At 34.3% G+C, this 16,768-nt stretch overlaps 1 protein-coding gene across 2 annotated transcripts; it reads right to left on the reverse strand.

Annotated features, from left to right (window-relative positions):
• Positions 1–1,347: 1,347 nt before the first annotated feature.
• LOC125845080 (phosphatidate cytidylyltransferase 4, chloroplastic) lies at positions 1,348–15,407 on the reverse strand. 2 transcript variants are annotated; one of them, XR_007444227.1, is made up of 8 exons: positions 14,919–15,370; positions 12,736–13,037; positions 10,222–10,412; positions 8,742–8,866; positions 7,916–8,049; positions 7,133–7,248; positions 1,749–1,972; positions 1,348–1,418 (listed from the first exon to the last, which is right to left on the reverse strand). XR_007444227.1 is itself a non-coding variant. In XM_049524506.1 (7 exons), exons 1-7 carry the CDS (start codon positions 15,243–15,245, stop codon positions 1,881–1,883), a joined length of 1,287 nt encoding a protein of 428 aa, XP_049380463.1. In that variant the 5' UTR covers positions 15,246–15,407; the 3' UTR covers positions 1,348–1,880. The 2 variants fall into 2 exon arrangements, 1 of the variants encoding a protein (XP_049380463.1); XM_049524506.1 differs by having other exon boundaries at positions 1,348–1,972; positions 14,919–15,407.
• Positions 15,408–16,768: the final 1,361 nt, after the last annotated feature.

The raw sequence follows: 16,768 nt of genomic DNA on the forward strand, positions 1-16,768 counted from the left end.
ATGAATTGAGACCGAGATCATATTATATTTTATCAGTCTCCTTTGGAAAGACCACATTTTAAAATAAGTTGAGTAATGAGACATAAAATCGATCTACCTGCAAAAGATAATTATGAAGGATTGAATCAATTTCTTACGAGTTACCTCCATCTTTAAAGTCAAAATTAATAATAATAATTTGGTTATGCTCTTCAATTGTCGAGTGAATTGACCGACCTTCTTCTTGGACACAAATTTAATGGTCTACCACAAGGACCAAAATATGTTCCTTTTCCACGTAAACGTTACCATTAACACAATTTTTTTATAGATCTATAGGTCAACATTCCCTATCTTAGATGAAGCATAATTGATCCATTATATTCCACATTATTATTCTTTCTTCTCCTAATAAATTGCCACCGTTTTCTGTTGATTTGATTGTTTAGTTGACACGTTGAGCATTAGAAAGTGACTTTAAATCCGACCTTAGTATTCATTCCGTTCCAACCTATGTGGCACCATTCGACTCTATAAGGTTTCGAAGAAAATGTGCAAACTAATACCTTGAGTAATCTTACATCAAAATAAGAGAGAAAATACATAATGCATATGCCTTTAGGCTCAACATGTGTGACTATTGGGCCAAAGCGGATAATAGGTACCAATCTTGAACTATAACAATTATAATATTAGAATCGGACTCTCGTTATATGATGGTAGGTTGAATTTTAGAGGTACCTAAACAAAGGGAATATGTAACATCCGTGTTGCATGGAATGCAGGTTAGGAAGTACTAACGTAACAGACTTATAAGTTGACAAGCTGAAAGAGTGTGCATAACACCTCCGCCTAATCCATCAGAAAAGGGATACAAATAAGGAAAAATTACATAAATCCACAACTTAAGATATCATAATCTCTGAAATTTCCTGCTAAATCCCTCTCGAATACATCCCTTCCATTAAGTAATGTATCATTTGCAATGTATCGAACCAGCCAAGAAAGGTATCCGAGAGCAATGGATAAGATGTAATTAGCCCCCAAATATATGAAATTTCTGTGCTTTATACAAAAAATAGAGTGCCACATGAAACATAATACAATTTCTGGAGCCCAATAAGGTGTAACCCAAGGGATATATCCATAAAATTTATTGGGCCAAAATGAACAATTCGTACCATGAAGAACAAATGTCTCGTCCATAAATTAGTATCAATGGCAGTTTTGTTGCTCCCCAAGCAATCTATATTCGATTGTAAAATGCCTTTTACACATTAACAATTTCAGCCTAAAAGACATGTTTAGAAATTAGCTTATAGAACAAACATACTCAAATCATTCAATGCAACTGACAAAAGTTGTCACTTCAATATTTTCATACATGACTTGGAAAAATGTTAAATCTTGCCATTTCCATTATTAAGATGTCGCGGCACCTGTAATTATATCAACAAATTAAGCAAAGACTGAATAAATCAAGATATAAACCTAATAATTTTTGCGACATTTCTAGAATACGAAACAAATATACACTCAAGAGTGTATCAAAATGATGCAATGATTCTAATATCACAATGGGGAGCTACTCAACACTGATATCCTCAAACATCATGTGGATTGCTGGATTCTTTCCCTGTTGTGTCACCCTAAAGTGCTGAAACTACAATAAACGTCACTTCCTCAATCTAGGAATCGGGTATATGAAACAGTAGAAACTTGTTGAGTTGCAATGCAACCAGAATTTTTTCGTGTGGAACTTAACTTACCTTCACAATCAAACCTCATATGTCGGATGTTGCTCTACAGTACTGATTATGTCACCTTGTGCTTGCTCCTCAGTTAAGAAAACAGCCATGAAGTATCTTTTTTTTCTTTGCAGGGAATTGTTATTAGGTTCATCAAACTCCATAAAGTGGTAACAACATTTTCACAAAAGAGTATGCCAATGCCCCCGTAAATATGTAGCTGTCCACCCTGTCCAGTATTCCTCCTGCAAAAAATGCATTAGTTTGCTCAAGAAAGACCCAAGAGATTTGCCGGGAGGCTAAGATAACAATGCTAAAGGATAATCATTTCGAATTGGGTAAGTATTTCATAAGTGTTAGAATAGAAATAGGTTTACACAATCCTATTAGAATAGGAATAGGTTTATACAATCCTATTTAGAATAGGATTATGAATAGGAATACAAATAGAAATAGGAATAGTAAATAGTATCCTACTTGGTAAAGGATTGTATTCTAGTGTCTATAAATAGGGTCTCAATGTAATAATGTAGACACAACAATAATTCAATAATATTTTTTTCCTATATTTCTCACTGGTATCAGAGCCTCTACGATCTTGGTAGAAAATCAAAGAGTTTCCGCTGCCAGCGGGTGGCTATTACCCATATATACTGCCTGTCCGGCCAATGATTATGTTAGCAAAAGTTGGGTCACCGTGTATCTTTCTGATGACTATTTTTTCATATCTAATTTGTGTAACACCTTGCCATCATTCCGGTGACTACTTTCTTATATCTAATTTGTGTAGCACCGTGCCATCATTCCGGTGACTACTTTTTCATATTTAATTTGTGTAGCACCGTGCGATCTTTCCGATGACTACTTTTTCATATTTGATTTGCGTAGCACCGCACCATCTTTCTGGTGACTACTTTTCATATTTAATTTGTGTAGCACCTTGCTATCCTTCCGGTGACTACCTTTTTTTGCATATCTTATTTGCGTAACACCGTGCATCTCTCCGTACTACTTTTCATATTTAATTTGTGTAGTACCGTGAATTTTTTCGAACTACTTTCTTATATCTGAGTTGCATAGCATCATGTGTCTTTTCAATGACTCGTCAGATTTGATTTGCATAGTTCCATTCGTCTTTCCGGTGACTCCTCAAATCTGATTTGCGTAGGGTTGTGCCATCATTCCAACCCTACTTGTATAATTTTTCAGGTCATGCCATCATTCCAATCCTACCATATTATTTCTCCTTTTCAACGGGGTTGTTCCATCAATTCAAACTATCCTATACAATTTCTATTTTCTAGTTGGGTCGTGACATCATTCCGACCCTACCCATATGATATTATTTTGTTAGATTGTGACTACTTTTAGCCATCAAATCTAATACTCTGGTGTATAAACATGTTCCGATCAATTTTTCGGTGACTTTCTTCTCTAATATCGACTAGATTTTGAGCACTTACAACGACCGCTACATTATGAAGAAGTCTATGGGAGTTTAGTAGCCTTGTATGTTGATTACGTAAGTACTCAATGGTCTGAACAGTCTTTGCAAGTTTGGTTTGGGAAGTTCAACACTGTAATTTTATCACTCTGTGTTTTATCGACATTATGCATCAAATTCAGTATTTCATGAGAAGATTAAGCACATTGAGATTGACTGACATTATGCATCAAATCAAATCCAGTATTTAGTGAGAAGACAAACACATTAAGATTGACTGTCAGTTTTGTGAAGTCGACTGATCAACTTGCAGATATCTCACCAGGACCCTCATTGGTCCTCGTATTAATTACATATGTAACAAGCTAGGTACATGAATTGTATGCACTAGCTTGAGGGGGAGTGTTAGAATATGAATAGGTTTATACAATCCTATTAGAATAGAAATAGGTTTACACAATCCTATTAGAATAGGAATAGGTTTACACAATCCTATTTAGAATAGGAATAGGAATACAAATAGAAATTAGAATAGTAAATAGTATTCTACTTGGTAAAGGATTGTATTCTAGTGTCTATAAATAGGGTCTCAATGTAATAATGTAAACACAACAACAATTCAATAATATTCTTTTCCTATATTTTTCACAATAAGAATCTAGTATAGCTCTACCCAAGGTCATATCAGATAGGATTTGAGAAAGGTAAGAAAGCGAAAAAAACCCTACAGGAAGTAGTAGGTTTACAATGATTGTACATCCCGGGATTGTTATGCTCAAGTTTGACAACTCAACATATGGCATCAATTTTTGGAGTTTTAAACTACTCTTCGGCCATGCCAACCCAAAAAGTTTTAGTTACTGGTTCCATAAGATAACAATGACACCATTCAGAAAATCATTAATTTCCTTGCCATTTTTAGTCCTGTTCATATCAAACAACAGCAGCTCAATGTCTTTATAAATAAGGCATCCGTCTTAGGCCCCCAAATTTGAGGGCCCCCATTTTTTAGCAATAATAGAATTATTAAAAGTATTTTTTAACAAAAAAATTTATATTGCGTCTTTCTTTTAGTTCATTTCAAAACATTAAAGAATGTTTCTTTTTATTTTGTGAATCATATATATATATATATATAAAAGAGAACCCTAAGCCCGCCTACGTAGCGCCACCACAAACCATGATTCCTTTTTAAATTTATATATTTACAAAACTAGCCTTCCCCTTACATGAAAAGTTGCGACTTTAATGAAAAGTTGCGACTTATATGAAAAGTTGCGACTTCTATGAAGAGTTGTGACTTTTATGAAAAGTTGTGTCTTTTATGAAAGGTTATGACCTTTCCAAAGGGTTGTAACTTTTCCAAAGAGTTCTGACATTTCCAATAAGGCACAATAAACATTTGTTCACGCTACCCTTTGTTGTCTAGCTATAAATAGAGGGATTTACTCTCATTTTAAAACAACAAAAATTCTGAACTTCTTCTTCCTCTTCTATACAATTAATTATTCCTGTACAATTTTTTCCTTTCTATTTCACCCTATTTTTACAGATCCTGGTATGTTTTTTTACGGTCATTAATTTATGCTTATGTTATTAATTGTTGTTTTGAGTACATGTTTTAAACTTTGTTGTTTATGTTTCTGCAAATTATTGTTTAAGTATTTGTTAGTACAGATTAAACAACACATGTTAATTGAGTATTCACACAAGTTTTCTCTACTGAAATTGTTGAAGGAACAATAAAAAAATTCCTTAAAGATCTATACTATTATCTCTTGAAGACAAAATTCAAATTTGGTATGCCATTGTAAGGACAAAAAGACCTTAAAAACTTTATCGCACCTTGATGTGCGAAGTGAACCAGGAAAAGAAGACAAGAATTAATAAACTTTTGAAATGGGTTCAACGATGTGCCGAATGACCTATAGAGGAATATGACTAGACTGGAGCCTCTTTTAATCCCAAAGACATAGATAACTACACAATAAATTAATTGCTCATATTCAATATGAAGTATGGACAGATTCTCAAGTTTACTGCAAGTTGTAAAAACTTTCTTGAAGTAATAGATGTGTTTTTCGACACTGTGATTGGAATAGAGGTATAGTTTCAAATTGAACTTTATCACTCTGGTATGTTGATTTTTAAAAAACACCCAAACAAACTAAATAATTTGTGTAATCTTTTTCCCTTTCAAGTATATATAATAAGTTGAATTGTTGTCCAATATGATACATTCTCCCTTTAATTTTTCATTTTAATAATTACTTATGATACATTTAAATGGGGAACTTTAAAATGATATATGTAAAGCAAAAGGTAGAGCTGAATTTTCTACACGTTAGAATTAGAATATTTGTTCATTTTTTCATCCTTTTAAAATTTATTTATCCCTTTACCAACGATTTTTTATTTATTAGAAAATTTAATATCTCCAGTATAGTTGATGTTCATTTGAATCCCCAAAAATATCAAGTACTAACACTTCCTGGGCAAAAAAGATAAATTATAAAATCAAATTAAAGATGATTGATTGAAGAATAAATGATAAGATATTATAATTATCATCTTCCTTTACATTATGAATGTTTGTTATATGTAATCTTGTATGTAAGATAATAGTGTTTTAGTTTTAATGACTCATAGGTTTTAAGTATTATTTCATAAATTCAGTGATATTAAATTCCCGCGCGAAGCGCGGGAGATTTTACTAGTTTTAAAAAAAAAAACACAAAAAACTATGCCTCCCATTTGTTTTTGGCTTTAGGCCAAAAATTAACTTGAGCTGCCACTGATAACAAATTAAATGAAAGTTGATAAATGAAGAATATCAATACTCCGTTCACGACACATTAATACATCAGAGATTCTTAGATGCAAGGATCAAAGAGGAAGTTCCTGGAGTTAGACTTTGAGAAGGCATGGAACACCGTCAGTTGGGGATTTCTGAATAAATTCATAAAGGATATGGTTTTAGAAGGAAACTGAATTGAATTAAAATTTGCAATTCTGAAGTCAAGTTTTGTGGGCTTATTATACGTGTCCAAAGGGATCCTTTCATTCTTAGAGGAATTTGAGGCAGAGTAACCTTATATTCTCATTTCTATTTGTTAGTAATGGAAGGACTAAGCTGAATGCAGAATACGGCAAAAAGGCCTTACTGGTTCAACAATCTTCAACTTGAAATTATCAGTGGTACACCAGTTACAATGACCCACATGTTATACGCTGATGACACACTTACCTTATGAGGCTAATGAAGAGGAGTTGAGGAATGTCAAAGTATTACTGTTATAAACATTAACCTGAGCAAAAAAATCTCTATAGTTTAAGATATGCCTACAGTCAGTACTTCAAGTAGGCTCTAGGTAGAGATTCAAAGTTCTTTAATTGATCTCCTCAATTACTTTAAGGCATTGGAGTAAAGCCACATTACTTTTTCTTTTGACATTTATAGTAAAGCCATGTTACTTACTAGGTGAATTCATCTTTTTTTGCTGAACATTTTGGCGTAACATGGCTGATATAATGATAGAGATCCAGTGTCTTTCCGTAGTTCGTTGAAAGTATTATAGTAATTGATTTTTGGTAACTGTAATTACGCACCCCAACGTCTCCTTTTCGCTGGGCAGTTTCTTCAATCAAATAACCTTATAAAATAGGTACAAGAAAAAGCAGGTGAACTTACCTAAACTGTAATTATACTGCATATTTTCTCAAATTCATGCATATTAACCAATTCATTCTGAATAGAGATGTATTACAGCAAGTACCTGATGTACTTCATAGTAGTGAGGCTAGAAGTCACCTTAAGATGGCAAATTGTTAAATAGATTTAATTTCCGGAGAGCCCATACTTATTGCTTAGGGATAAAACAGTATGCCTACTATGTTATGGCACCACTACAGAGATCAATTTATCACTGAGAAGTGCAATAAGAGGCACAGAGGTAGTTACCGTGTCCAGGAATGAGAGATCCCGAGTCTTTCACACCCGCATCACGTTTGATCATCGACTCAGTGAGGTCACCAAAGAGAGATCCAAAAAAGTTCAGAAATCCAAAAGCTACCGCACTGAAATGCCGTTAAGACACAAATATCAATTCAGAAAGCCATAATTTCACAATTTAGAGGTTCATACAATTTTAAGGCTCAAACTGCACCAACCTACAATGTGGAAACACCCACAATAAAAGAAGAAAAAAACTCTTTCTTCTATGTGATGTACTCGTTCAGAAATTAATGGATGGAATAAATTCCAAACATGGATTTTCAAAACAAAAGTTGAATCAATAGAACTCTTAATATGGTTTTTAAGCGCTTGGCAACTAAAATGCTAACGTGATGACAAGTTCATATGACTTAATAGTATCCCACTACACCTGTAGAATATACCAACTTTCCATGAATATACATAATTATATATTGTTATAAAGACTTAAAATAGCACTTGGAGAAATGCTATGGAAACAGAGCTTGTGCCAAAAGGTGAAAGAGCCACTGTATATCATTCCATTCTTTGAATTTTCATCAGAAAAAATTTATTAGCTTACCTCCCTAAAATGGAAAAAAGAAGAAGATAAAGATGAGATCAATCAAATCCTTTTCCCACCTTAACCCACCCCTATCTATACTCCCTCCTACAAGGAGAATATTCCTTACTGCAGGCTGCAGCTATAGACATATCAAAGGGTCTAAAACAGATGGCACTGCATAATGACACCATTGAAAAGATAATTACCTTAATGTGGATGTAGGCCAACAGAACGTTCGTGATAACACCACAGAAGTGGCTATACAACCTCCTAAGCCTGCAAGAGCTCCTTCCCAAGTTTTCTTTGGGCTAATGTTAGTAAGTGGTGTCCGACCAAAAGCCTGAAAGGATTTCAACTCTGTTATGTGCTTTTTCTTTTTTGATGAAGTAAGTAGATTCATTTCAAGGCATCAAGAAGATGCAAGCTTAACTCTGTTATGTGCTTTCCTCATAAGCCCACCAAAGAGACATCAGAATTACTTGGATTAGTTCCACTACTCCATATAGAAAAACATTAGAACTAACAAATATTCGTTGTATTTCCAGCATGCAATGATTAAGGACAATAAGAGGAATGAGATAAGAAAAGGGGAAACCAAGAGATGCATACTTCTTCATAGAATCATTATTACAGTACTGTGCTCATTTGCTAGCATTAGTTTCTAAGTTGCTTAAAGGGCCAATGTTCCAGGCAACTTTCAGACAAAACCAAAGAAGGTATATCTTCAATAGTTAGAATGGATCCTAAATAATCATTTAAATCTATATTAAATAACTAATACTTCCATGGTTAAGAACAGCAGAGGATTCAAGACAAGCCAATTCAACGTTTTATCAAGTCCATCATATTTCTCATGATAGGATGACATCAAAGATAGAATGACATCAAAGACAGATGTACTAATAATTATGATAATGCCAGGTTAAGTTCTGCACTTTTAACAAGAAAAACACCTTCTTTGGAGGGTTAGTCAGAGACATCTAAACAAGGATAGAACTGATTTGAAGGAAGAACATCAGCAGTGAAAAGTACCTTGCCTCCAATAAAAGCAAATGTATCTGCTGCAATGATACTACTGATTGAAATTAAGGTTGCCACAAGCCCCACGGTCCACTGAGTTGGGCCTCCAAGAATGACAGGCCATGATGCTCCCAGTCCTGTGTAAACCCATTGAAATGCCAATAAAAGTCAGAAGACCAGTAGCTGATCAGCTGTTGGAGAAACCAACTGCAAAGAATTTTCAAATACAACATCAGATATCAAGTTAAAATTCTAAATAACAGTAGCGCCTAGGCCAGCTTGCACGTATCTCAACTAATTCAATGGATGCTCAGTACATTCAGAATAAGAAAAAACATAAGTGTTCAAATCTAGTGACAAATCTCTTTCACCTTTCCACTTTGTGCCATATCGACTAAAGAATTTTAAAATTAGTCTACTCACAAGATTTTTAGAAAGTACTTAAAATCAAAATAATAAACTAATATGTTTTTTTATGAAGTAAATTTAGTTAATTTACAAAGTATGGATGTAAACACTCGATTGGAGATTATTCTTGCAGAAAGTTAATAAACTCTAATCGCTTCTCTAGCTCAAAGCAACTATTCAGATTACACCAAAAGCTAGTAATAGAGGCAATATAGAACCTTAATTTTTTTCTAAGAACATTGTTCTATTTTGTACCCAAAGAAAACAATTTTGGAAACAGCAAAAGTTTCGGAGATCTCGTGTGTGCCCAATAGGGTGACACTCATGTCTCAAAGACATAAGAAAGCATACTCCATCAATTTATGGATTCTTAACATCCTGCCAACAATTTTTCTTCAATATTTTCAGCTCGATCTAGTTTTTTCTTCACAACTTAAAAAAGTTAAGTTTGGTCCCTAACTAATAGAGGAAGGCAATACAACAACATACCCAATGTGGTCCCATATGTGGTGTTTGGGGAGGGTGGAGTGTATGCAAACCTTACCCCTACCTTGCGTGAGGTAGAGAGGTTGTTTCTGATAGACCCTTGGCTAGTAAAGGAAGACAATATAAAACACAATATCCTTTGGATGGGCCATTTAGGCATACTTTTTTGATAAGGAAAAAAAATTATGCAAAAATGGGTGAAGGACGGGAGATTAAGGAACTTTATATTCGACGGAGGAGACACTGTGTCTGGAATTTCAAAAGTACATACTTGTGCATGTCCAACACATGTCAGTGTCTCACTGGAGCACATTGATGAGTAACTTGAGTACAGATCATTGTGTGTGCATGTACTTGTTTCATAACTGAAAAATGCCCATAAATTACGGTTCGAGACCTGGTGGATACGAGTCTTCCCCTCTACCTTTCTCCACTTAAATACCAAGCTTCTGTATGCTGCAGTTTTCGAATTTGTAACAAGCACCTAACTCATACATAATGTGTTGTGCTCTTACCACTAGACCAAAGCTACGAGGGCTAGCACATATGTATACACTACAATTTCTAAACAATCAGAACAAAGGGCATCGATTCTTACTAGTGTTAAGAGCTGGTACTGCCAAACCACATCTCAACTTAACCCAGAAACAAGGGAGATAGCCACAGTAGAAGAGCCCAAACATGGCACTGGTAAGTTGAGCAAAACGAGGAATTCGCCTTTGCATCAGCAGTGCCATTGCAACAACAAAGGCCGCAGAGGTAACAGAAACATCAATGTGACCTAAATATCTGACATAGTTAGAAGATCAATCAATAAGAAAATCTTCAACTTAACAAGTTCCAGAAAATAAATAACTCATAAACAAACAAGAAAGAAATAATAACTAAAACAACTCTAAGATATTGCATGCTGCCTTCAAGATTGCTTATCAAGCTACTCCAAATTGAAACCACTGTCCATTTACTGGGGGGAGAACAAAACCTAATTGCGGAAGAAAATCATATAGAGTCTGACATTGGAGAAGCATGATGAAAGTATTCTTTCCTTCAAATACATAGCATAGAAAATTTGAAATGGAAGAATTTTAAATCCATCTCGCATTTAATATATATAGTTCTTTCTTTCCGAAATATAACAAATACATCTCTCATCTATTCCCACCAAAGAAAACGTCATGCTACATCCCCAGGACAGTTGCAAGAAGTAGAAACTGAGTTTAAATTTTGCATATGAAGCATATCCAAAAATAGTGATAGTGTGATCAAGAGAATTTCACTTACTAAGTGCATGGAGAAGACCTTCTAGATGTCATTCATAGCTCTGTAAATTTATATCTCTTAATTCTTTTTTTTTATGACAAGGAAAACCCGTAGCCGCTACCCTTTGGGTGCGCACAGGGTAAAACCCCTGCTCCTATGCAATAGCTCGCAAACCACATAGGACAGGTAACCCGCATTAGGCTAGCCCGATGCGCCGAGTTCGACCCAGAAGGCAAACCCCTTGCTTTCGTTGGCAAGGGGTTTCGAACTTGAGACCTCCAACATGGAAGTCCCAAGCCCAAACCACTGGGCCACCATATGTTATGTCAGAATATAGGCTGGTTTAGACTTCTTTCAAGATGTTGAGTATATCTCTTTAGGTCCAATGAGAGGACACAAAATGAGGGATATGATATACAAGAGAGATTCATGGGGTTCTATTCCTTGAATATACTGGCAAGGATCAATGAGATAGCAAAATGATTTTGCGTAAATCTTAATTAGCAAAGGATATGCATAGAAATCTAACACTAGATAACGGGATTCACTTAATGAAATGGCTTTGGAGATGCAACATTGAGAAGCAAGCTTTATGGAGACAGGTCATCAGTATGAGCAATTGGGATACTGGGGTACCAAACCAGTAAGAACAATCATATGGAGTTGGCAAAAGGAAATCCACCAGGAATCTTTGTGAGGAGTTTGTAGCAAACACAGAGTTTCAAGATGGGAAATGGGAGGAGAATTTCATTCTAGAATGATGACTGGCTTGGTCATGGAACATAGAGAGAGACCTCTTCCCTGATCTATTTATCCTTTCAAGTTTCATCTTCACCTTATGCCACAATAGAAGAAGCTTGGGGCTGAAGGGTTGGAACATATCTTTCAGAAGAATTCTCAATGACTACGAAATCACTAGTGTCACCGGATTCCTCAAAATGTTATAGGGCTTCACAGGATTAAATGAGGAGGACTCTCTTACATGAAAAGGATACAGCAGCTCAAAATTCACAGTCCAAGAAGCATACAACTATATATCATCTATAGGGCAGTCACAGCACCTTCTGGCACTGGAGATAGATTTGGAAGATCAAAGCACCTTTTAAAGTTGTCTATTTTTCATGGCTAGTAATAAGAAAAGCTTGCTCACGCAGGAAATTCTTCAGAGAAGAGGCTTTCAGTACAGTCTCAGATGCTTTCTATTCCAACGGGAAGCTGAAACCAATGGCCATTTATTCTACATTTGGCCTAATATGCACCTGGAACAGAATAAGGGGAAAAATATGTCACAAGGAATAGTGGAAGGTTGTTCTAGCTTGCATATGGTGGACAATCTGGAAGGAGAGGAATGCAAGATGTTTTGAAGGCAAGAGCCGCTCAACCCAGAAAATCAAGAGTACCTGCATTTCTCTTTTTCATTTTTGGTGTAAAAAACAGTTTATAGATGATGAAGAATCATCGGTATACTTTTGTGACTCCTTGTAAGAATTACACGGGATTTTGTCCTTGAAGATATTAGATACCAGCCCTAGTTCGGGTGTTGATAAATATAACATGTTACCATTCTCAAAAAGAACGAATATTGAATTGGTAATATGAAAGTAAATGCCAAAAATAAATTGTCCAAGCACATACAATTTTGTTTAAAGCAGTCTAGATAATAGCAATGATCCATCGACATACAAAAGATGATGCTGGCATGAAATCTTATTGTTATTGTTCCAGTTTCTAAATATCTGTGGCAAGAAATTAATGGCACAGTGTCTTCTGAGGTTTAAAGTGGTTTACCAGAAAATCAGAAGTATGTTTACTTAGTAAAGAGAGAAAATTAAGAAAGATGTTAATGACTTACAGTGTGACTACAGGCATGAGAGCACAGATGACAGAGCAAACTCTTGATACGTATCGAGGAGGAGGAGTCATTCCATCAGCAATTCCACGACTCCTAACCAGTTCAAAGTACTCTCGTGCACCCACAAAAACAGCAGCAGCAAGGGCAACAGTGAAAACCCATCCTCCAGTCAATACCACACCTCCGACTAAAATACCAATGCCAAGTCCAAAGACTACCCTTTTCTTCAATTGACTATTTTTCTCCTTAAGTTCAGCAGTGGGAATTTCCCCCACCGGTGTACTGTTGCGTTTGTTAACTTCCTACAACATAATTATCTCAGTGGTTCCAATTCAATTATCTGAAAAGTCTGAACATAACACATGTTGTCTTGCGACATTGACTCTGATGCTAATCTTGGAAGTAGCGACCCCAGAAGTTAAACAATCACTTGGACACTTACCCAAAAGCAAACAATGAATACAGGATCAAAAAGCAAAGGCAGATTCCCATATTTAATGCCTTCCCCATGAGCATTACAAAAGGGACAACAAACTAACAACTGACACAACCAAAGATACTCCAAAATAAAGAAATGGTTATAGTTTCTCTTTATTGGTAATAGAAATGGTTACAGGCTTATAGATATTTATAGTTTTCTAGTCAGAACACCACACTAGATACTCACACACATTCTAAATACAGTTTCCAGGAAAAGGTGAATGTTTATCACATTGCACTTCACCTAGTATCACACGTGAATTTTAGGAATATCAAGTCAGCAATTGCACTTAGGCTATACACCTTTTTTTTACAACTGATAAATACCCGATGACCATTCGACACTCGGTGGATAATGGACCCTCCCCCCTACTCTTACACATAGGCTTACACACCTACATTAAACATTATACCAGTTTTCAAAATAAACACCTGTTGATTCACTTTTGTCCACCATTACATAGGTTTATTTCACTCTGCTGCATCCCTCAATCACTCAGAAGCCTTTAGTCCATTTATTGTTATAAATTATAATAGATCCCGAGAAATACCCTTTCCCTTCTTGACTGATAAGAGAATATGGCCAGTAAAGATATCGAGAACTTTTAATATTTTTTTACCAGGTATTACTATTATTACTACTATATATATATATATATATTTTATTTTATTTTTTACTTATTTTTATTTGGTATAAGATGACATAAATTAAGATTAAATTGATTCATATGGCTGACTCCAACTAATTTGGGACTAAGGCGTAGTTGTTGTTTTATACTCTCACCTTAAATGTCTCTCTCCAATGAATAATCTTATCCTCAAAAGTGTTCCCCCCTCATCTTTTCTCTTAATGGCAGCAATACACTTTTTTTTCTTTCACCAATTAGATACATCTTCGACTATCGACCTTCTCCTAATAAAACACAAACTTTTGACTTCTAAGTCCACTAAAATAACCACTCTATTCCTCTGCATCATAACATCATAAAGAAATGAAAAAAAAAACTTTGATGGAAGAAAAATTAACAACACTAGCGGATAAATTAGAAACCCTATATTAGTTCAAGTTTTGCGCTGCAAACTAACTCTCTTTTTAAAAGGAGGGATCTTTGGGAAAATAAAAGGCAGATCATAGTTTATCCAACTACAAACTAGTTCTCCTAAATCATATTTCTCCAAAGCTGCACTCAAGTTGCACCCCTCTAACATTGATGGATTTGCCAGACAGTTTTGCTTTGACCACGGCATGCATAGATCAAACCAAGATAAGAAAGAGAATCTTAAGTAGCTCCCTAATGTGATTAATTTGATCAAACAGCCACCCATACCCGTTGGTTAATGAACAGTTAACTTAGAACTAGAGCTACTGTTAAAATCTGAGCCACTCAGTATCATCAATGGCAATTTTGTTTGTCCTGATAGACAACTAAAATAATTACTAGCATGATCTTTGCAGAAGTTCACTTGTTTCTTAATCCAAAGGACAATCAAAAGTAGTAGACAACTATATTGATGAAATCAATGAACAACTATACCTCAATGCCAAACAAAGGTAAAGTCAAATCATTCTATTATTATTTCACTTCATGAAATTTGTCACATATCAAGAATTCTTTAAAACTAGAGATATCAATCATACTTATCCCTACACTGATAGAGAACACTCTAGCCAAACTTGAAAAAAAAAACTAGATAATGTTTACCTCTTTGGATTCATCATCGAAAAGGTGGCCCGGTTCAGCACGAGCAACAGCTGTGATAATTCGAGGGTGTTTCAAGAAGATGCTTCTTGGTATACCCGAAACCTCTGTAACTCTGGACCCATCAAGAAACAACCCAATTCTTGAAATTGAACATCTGGGTCGGCTTAAACTTAAGGTTCTTGTGGAAGAATGATGAAATTGAGATGATGTAGAAGGAAGATGATGAGAGTGGCAACTGCAGATGGAAGTAAGGGAGAGTGGAATCACCTTAAATCTATCAAAATCTATAGAAGAAGCCATAGATGAAATGGGATAATGGGTATTCATAGAGGTTAATTTAAAGGATTATTAGAAGTGTATTTGAAGGAAGAAATCAAGATTCGACATTGTCAATGGGAAGTGGAGAGAGAAGGTCATGGATATATGTATAAACACAGGTAATTGATAAAGACGGGAAGGGTTGGTATTCTTGAACCGTGTGCTACACATAAGAATAAGCCCATCCCTTTTCTTGTTTTTAACGGCCATGCTTGTTGCCTATACTTTTTTTTTATTATTTATAGAAATCATATTTGTATGTTATATTTATAATTTGTATAATTGCGTTCCATAGCAAATATATTAATATGTATATTTCAGTATACATATACAAAATAATTAATTGTATAATCAGTTTCGGTATACATATACAAAATGATCAATGGTATAATCTGTTTCGGTATACATATACAAAATAATCAATTGTATATTATGTGTTTGTATAAAACGAAAAGAGAGAAAGACAAAAGAAAATTGAGCAGGGAAGATTTGTATTTGTATAATTATAAGTGTATATGATGAAAATATATGTATTTGTATTTATATATACAATTTTATCTCACTTTATACAAACATAAATGCAATTTATATATTTGTATTTGTATAAAGTGAGAAAGGCGAGCGAGATTCTCTGGGGAGAGAGGCGAACTAAAAGATATGCATATATACAATTTTCTCTTGCTTTATACAAACACAAACACATTTTTATACATTTGTATTTGTATAAAGTGAGAGAAGTGAGGGAGAGACTGCCTAGTGAGAAAACGAGAGTGGCGAGCGAGAAATTCAGGGAGAGAGGCGAATGACAACTGTTTGCTACGGGTTACAATTAAATCAAACTATGGTTATAATATTTAATTTGAAATAATAGTTTGCTATTTTATACAATTTTTCCTTTTTTTACCATGCCTTATTAAAGGCAAATAATGCTCCCAATAAAACTATTTTTTCTTTTTTATAATTTGAATTTGAATTTAACTCTCTAACTAAAACAATAAGGAAATTTCAATTATTCGACCACAAAATATAATGATCAAGCCTTCCGTTCTTTTAAGAAAAGTTTAAAGTAAAATACAAAAAAAATCACTTAACCCTATTATAAATAAAACTTATAATATATAAACGTGTCTTAATTTATATTCAACTAGCTTTATGTATTCCAATTTTGAATGTGTCACAAAAAATATATACTATTTGTTTAGTTTTATACAAATTTAAGTATATACTAATGCACATTCAAAATTGAAAGTTATAAATGCAAGTTGACATTAAATTAATTAAAAAACACATTTAGATATCGAACAAGGAGTAGGAAATAAAAAAAAATAAAAAATCATACCATATTATCCTTCAAAAATGATAATGGTAATTTGAATTTAGGATCCCCTATCTAGCTATGTAGCCAAAATTATTTTGAAAACCAACATTTTTGAAATCTTCTATAAAGTTGAACATTTTTTTGTTTGATAATTTCGATAATATAACATATTAAAATATTATTTTTTATTTAACAAACTTCTCAATAATATTAA

Source organism: Solanum stenotomum, chromosome 1 (assembly GCF_019186545.1).
Source record: "Solanum stenotomum isolate F172 chromosome 1, ASM1918654v1, whole genome shotgun sequence".
In the NCBI taxonomy this organism is placed as follows: domain Eukaryota; kingdom Viridiplantae; phylum Streptophyta; class Magnoliopsida; order Solanales; family Solanaceae; genus Solanum; species Solanum stenotomum.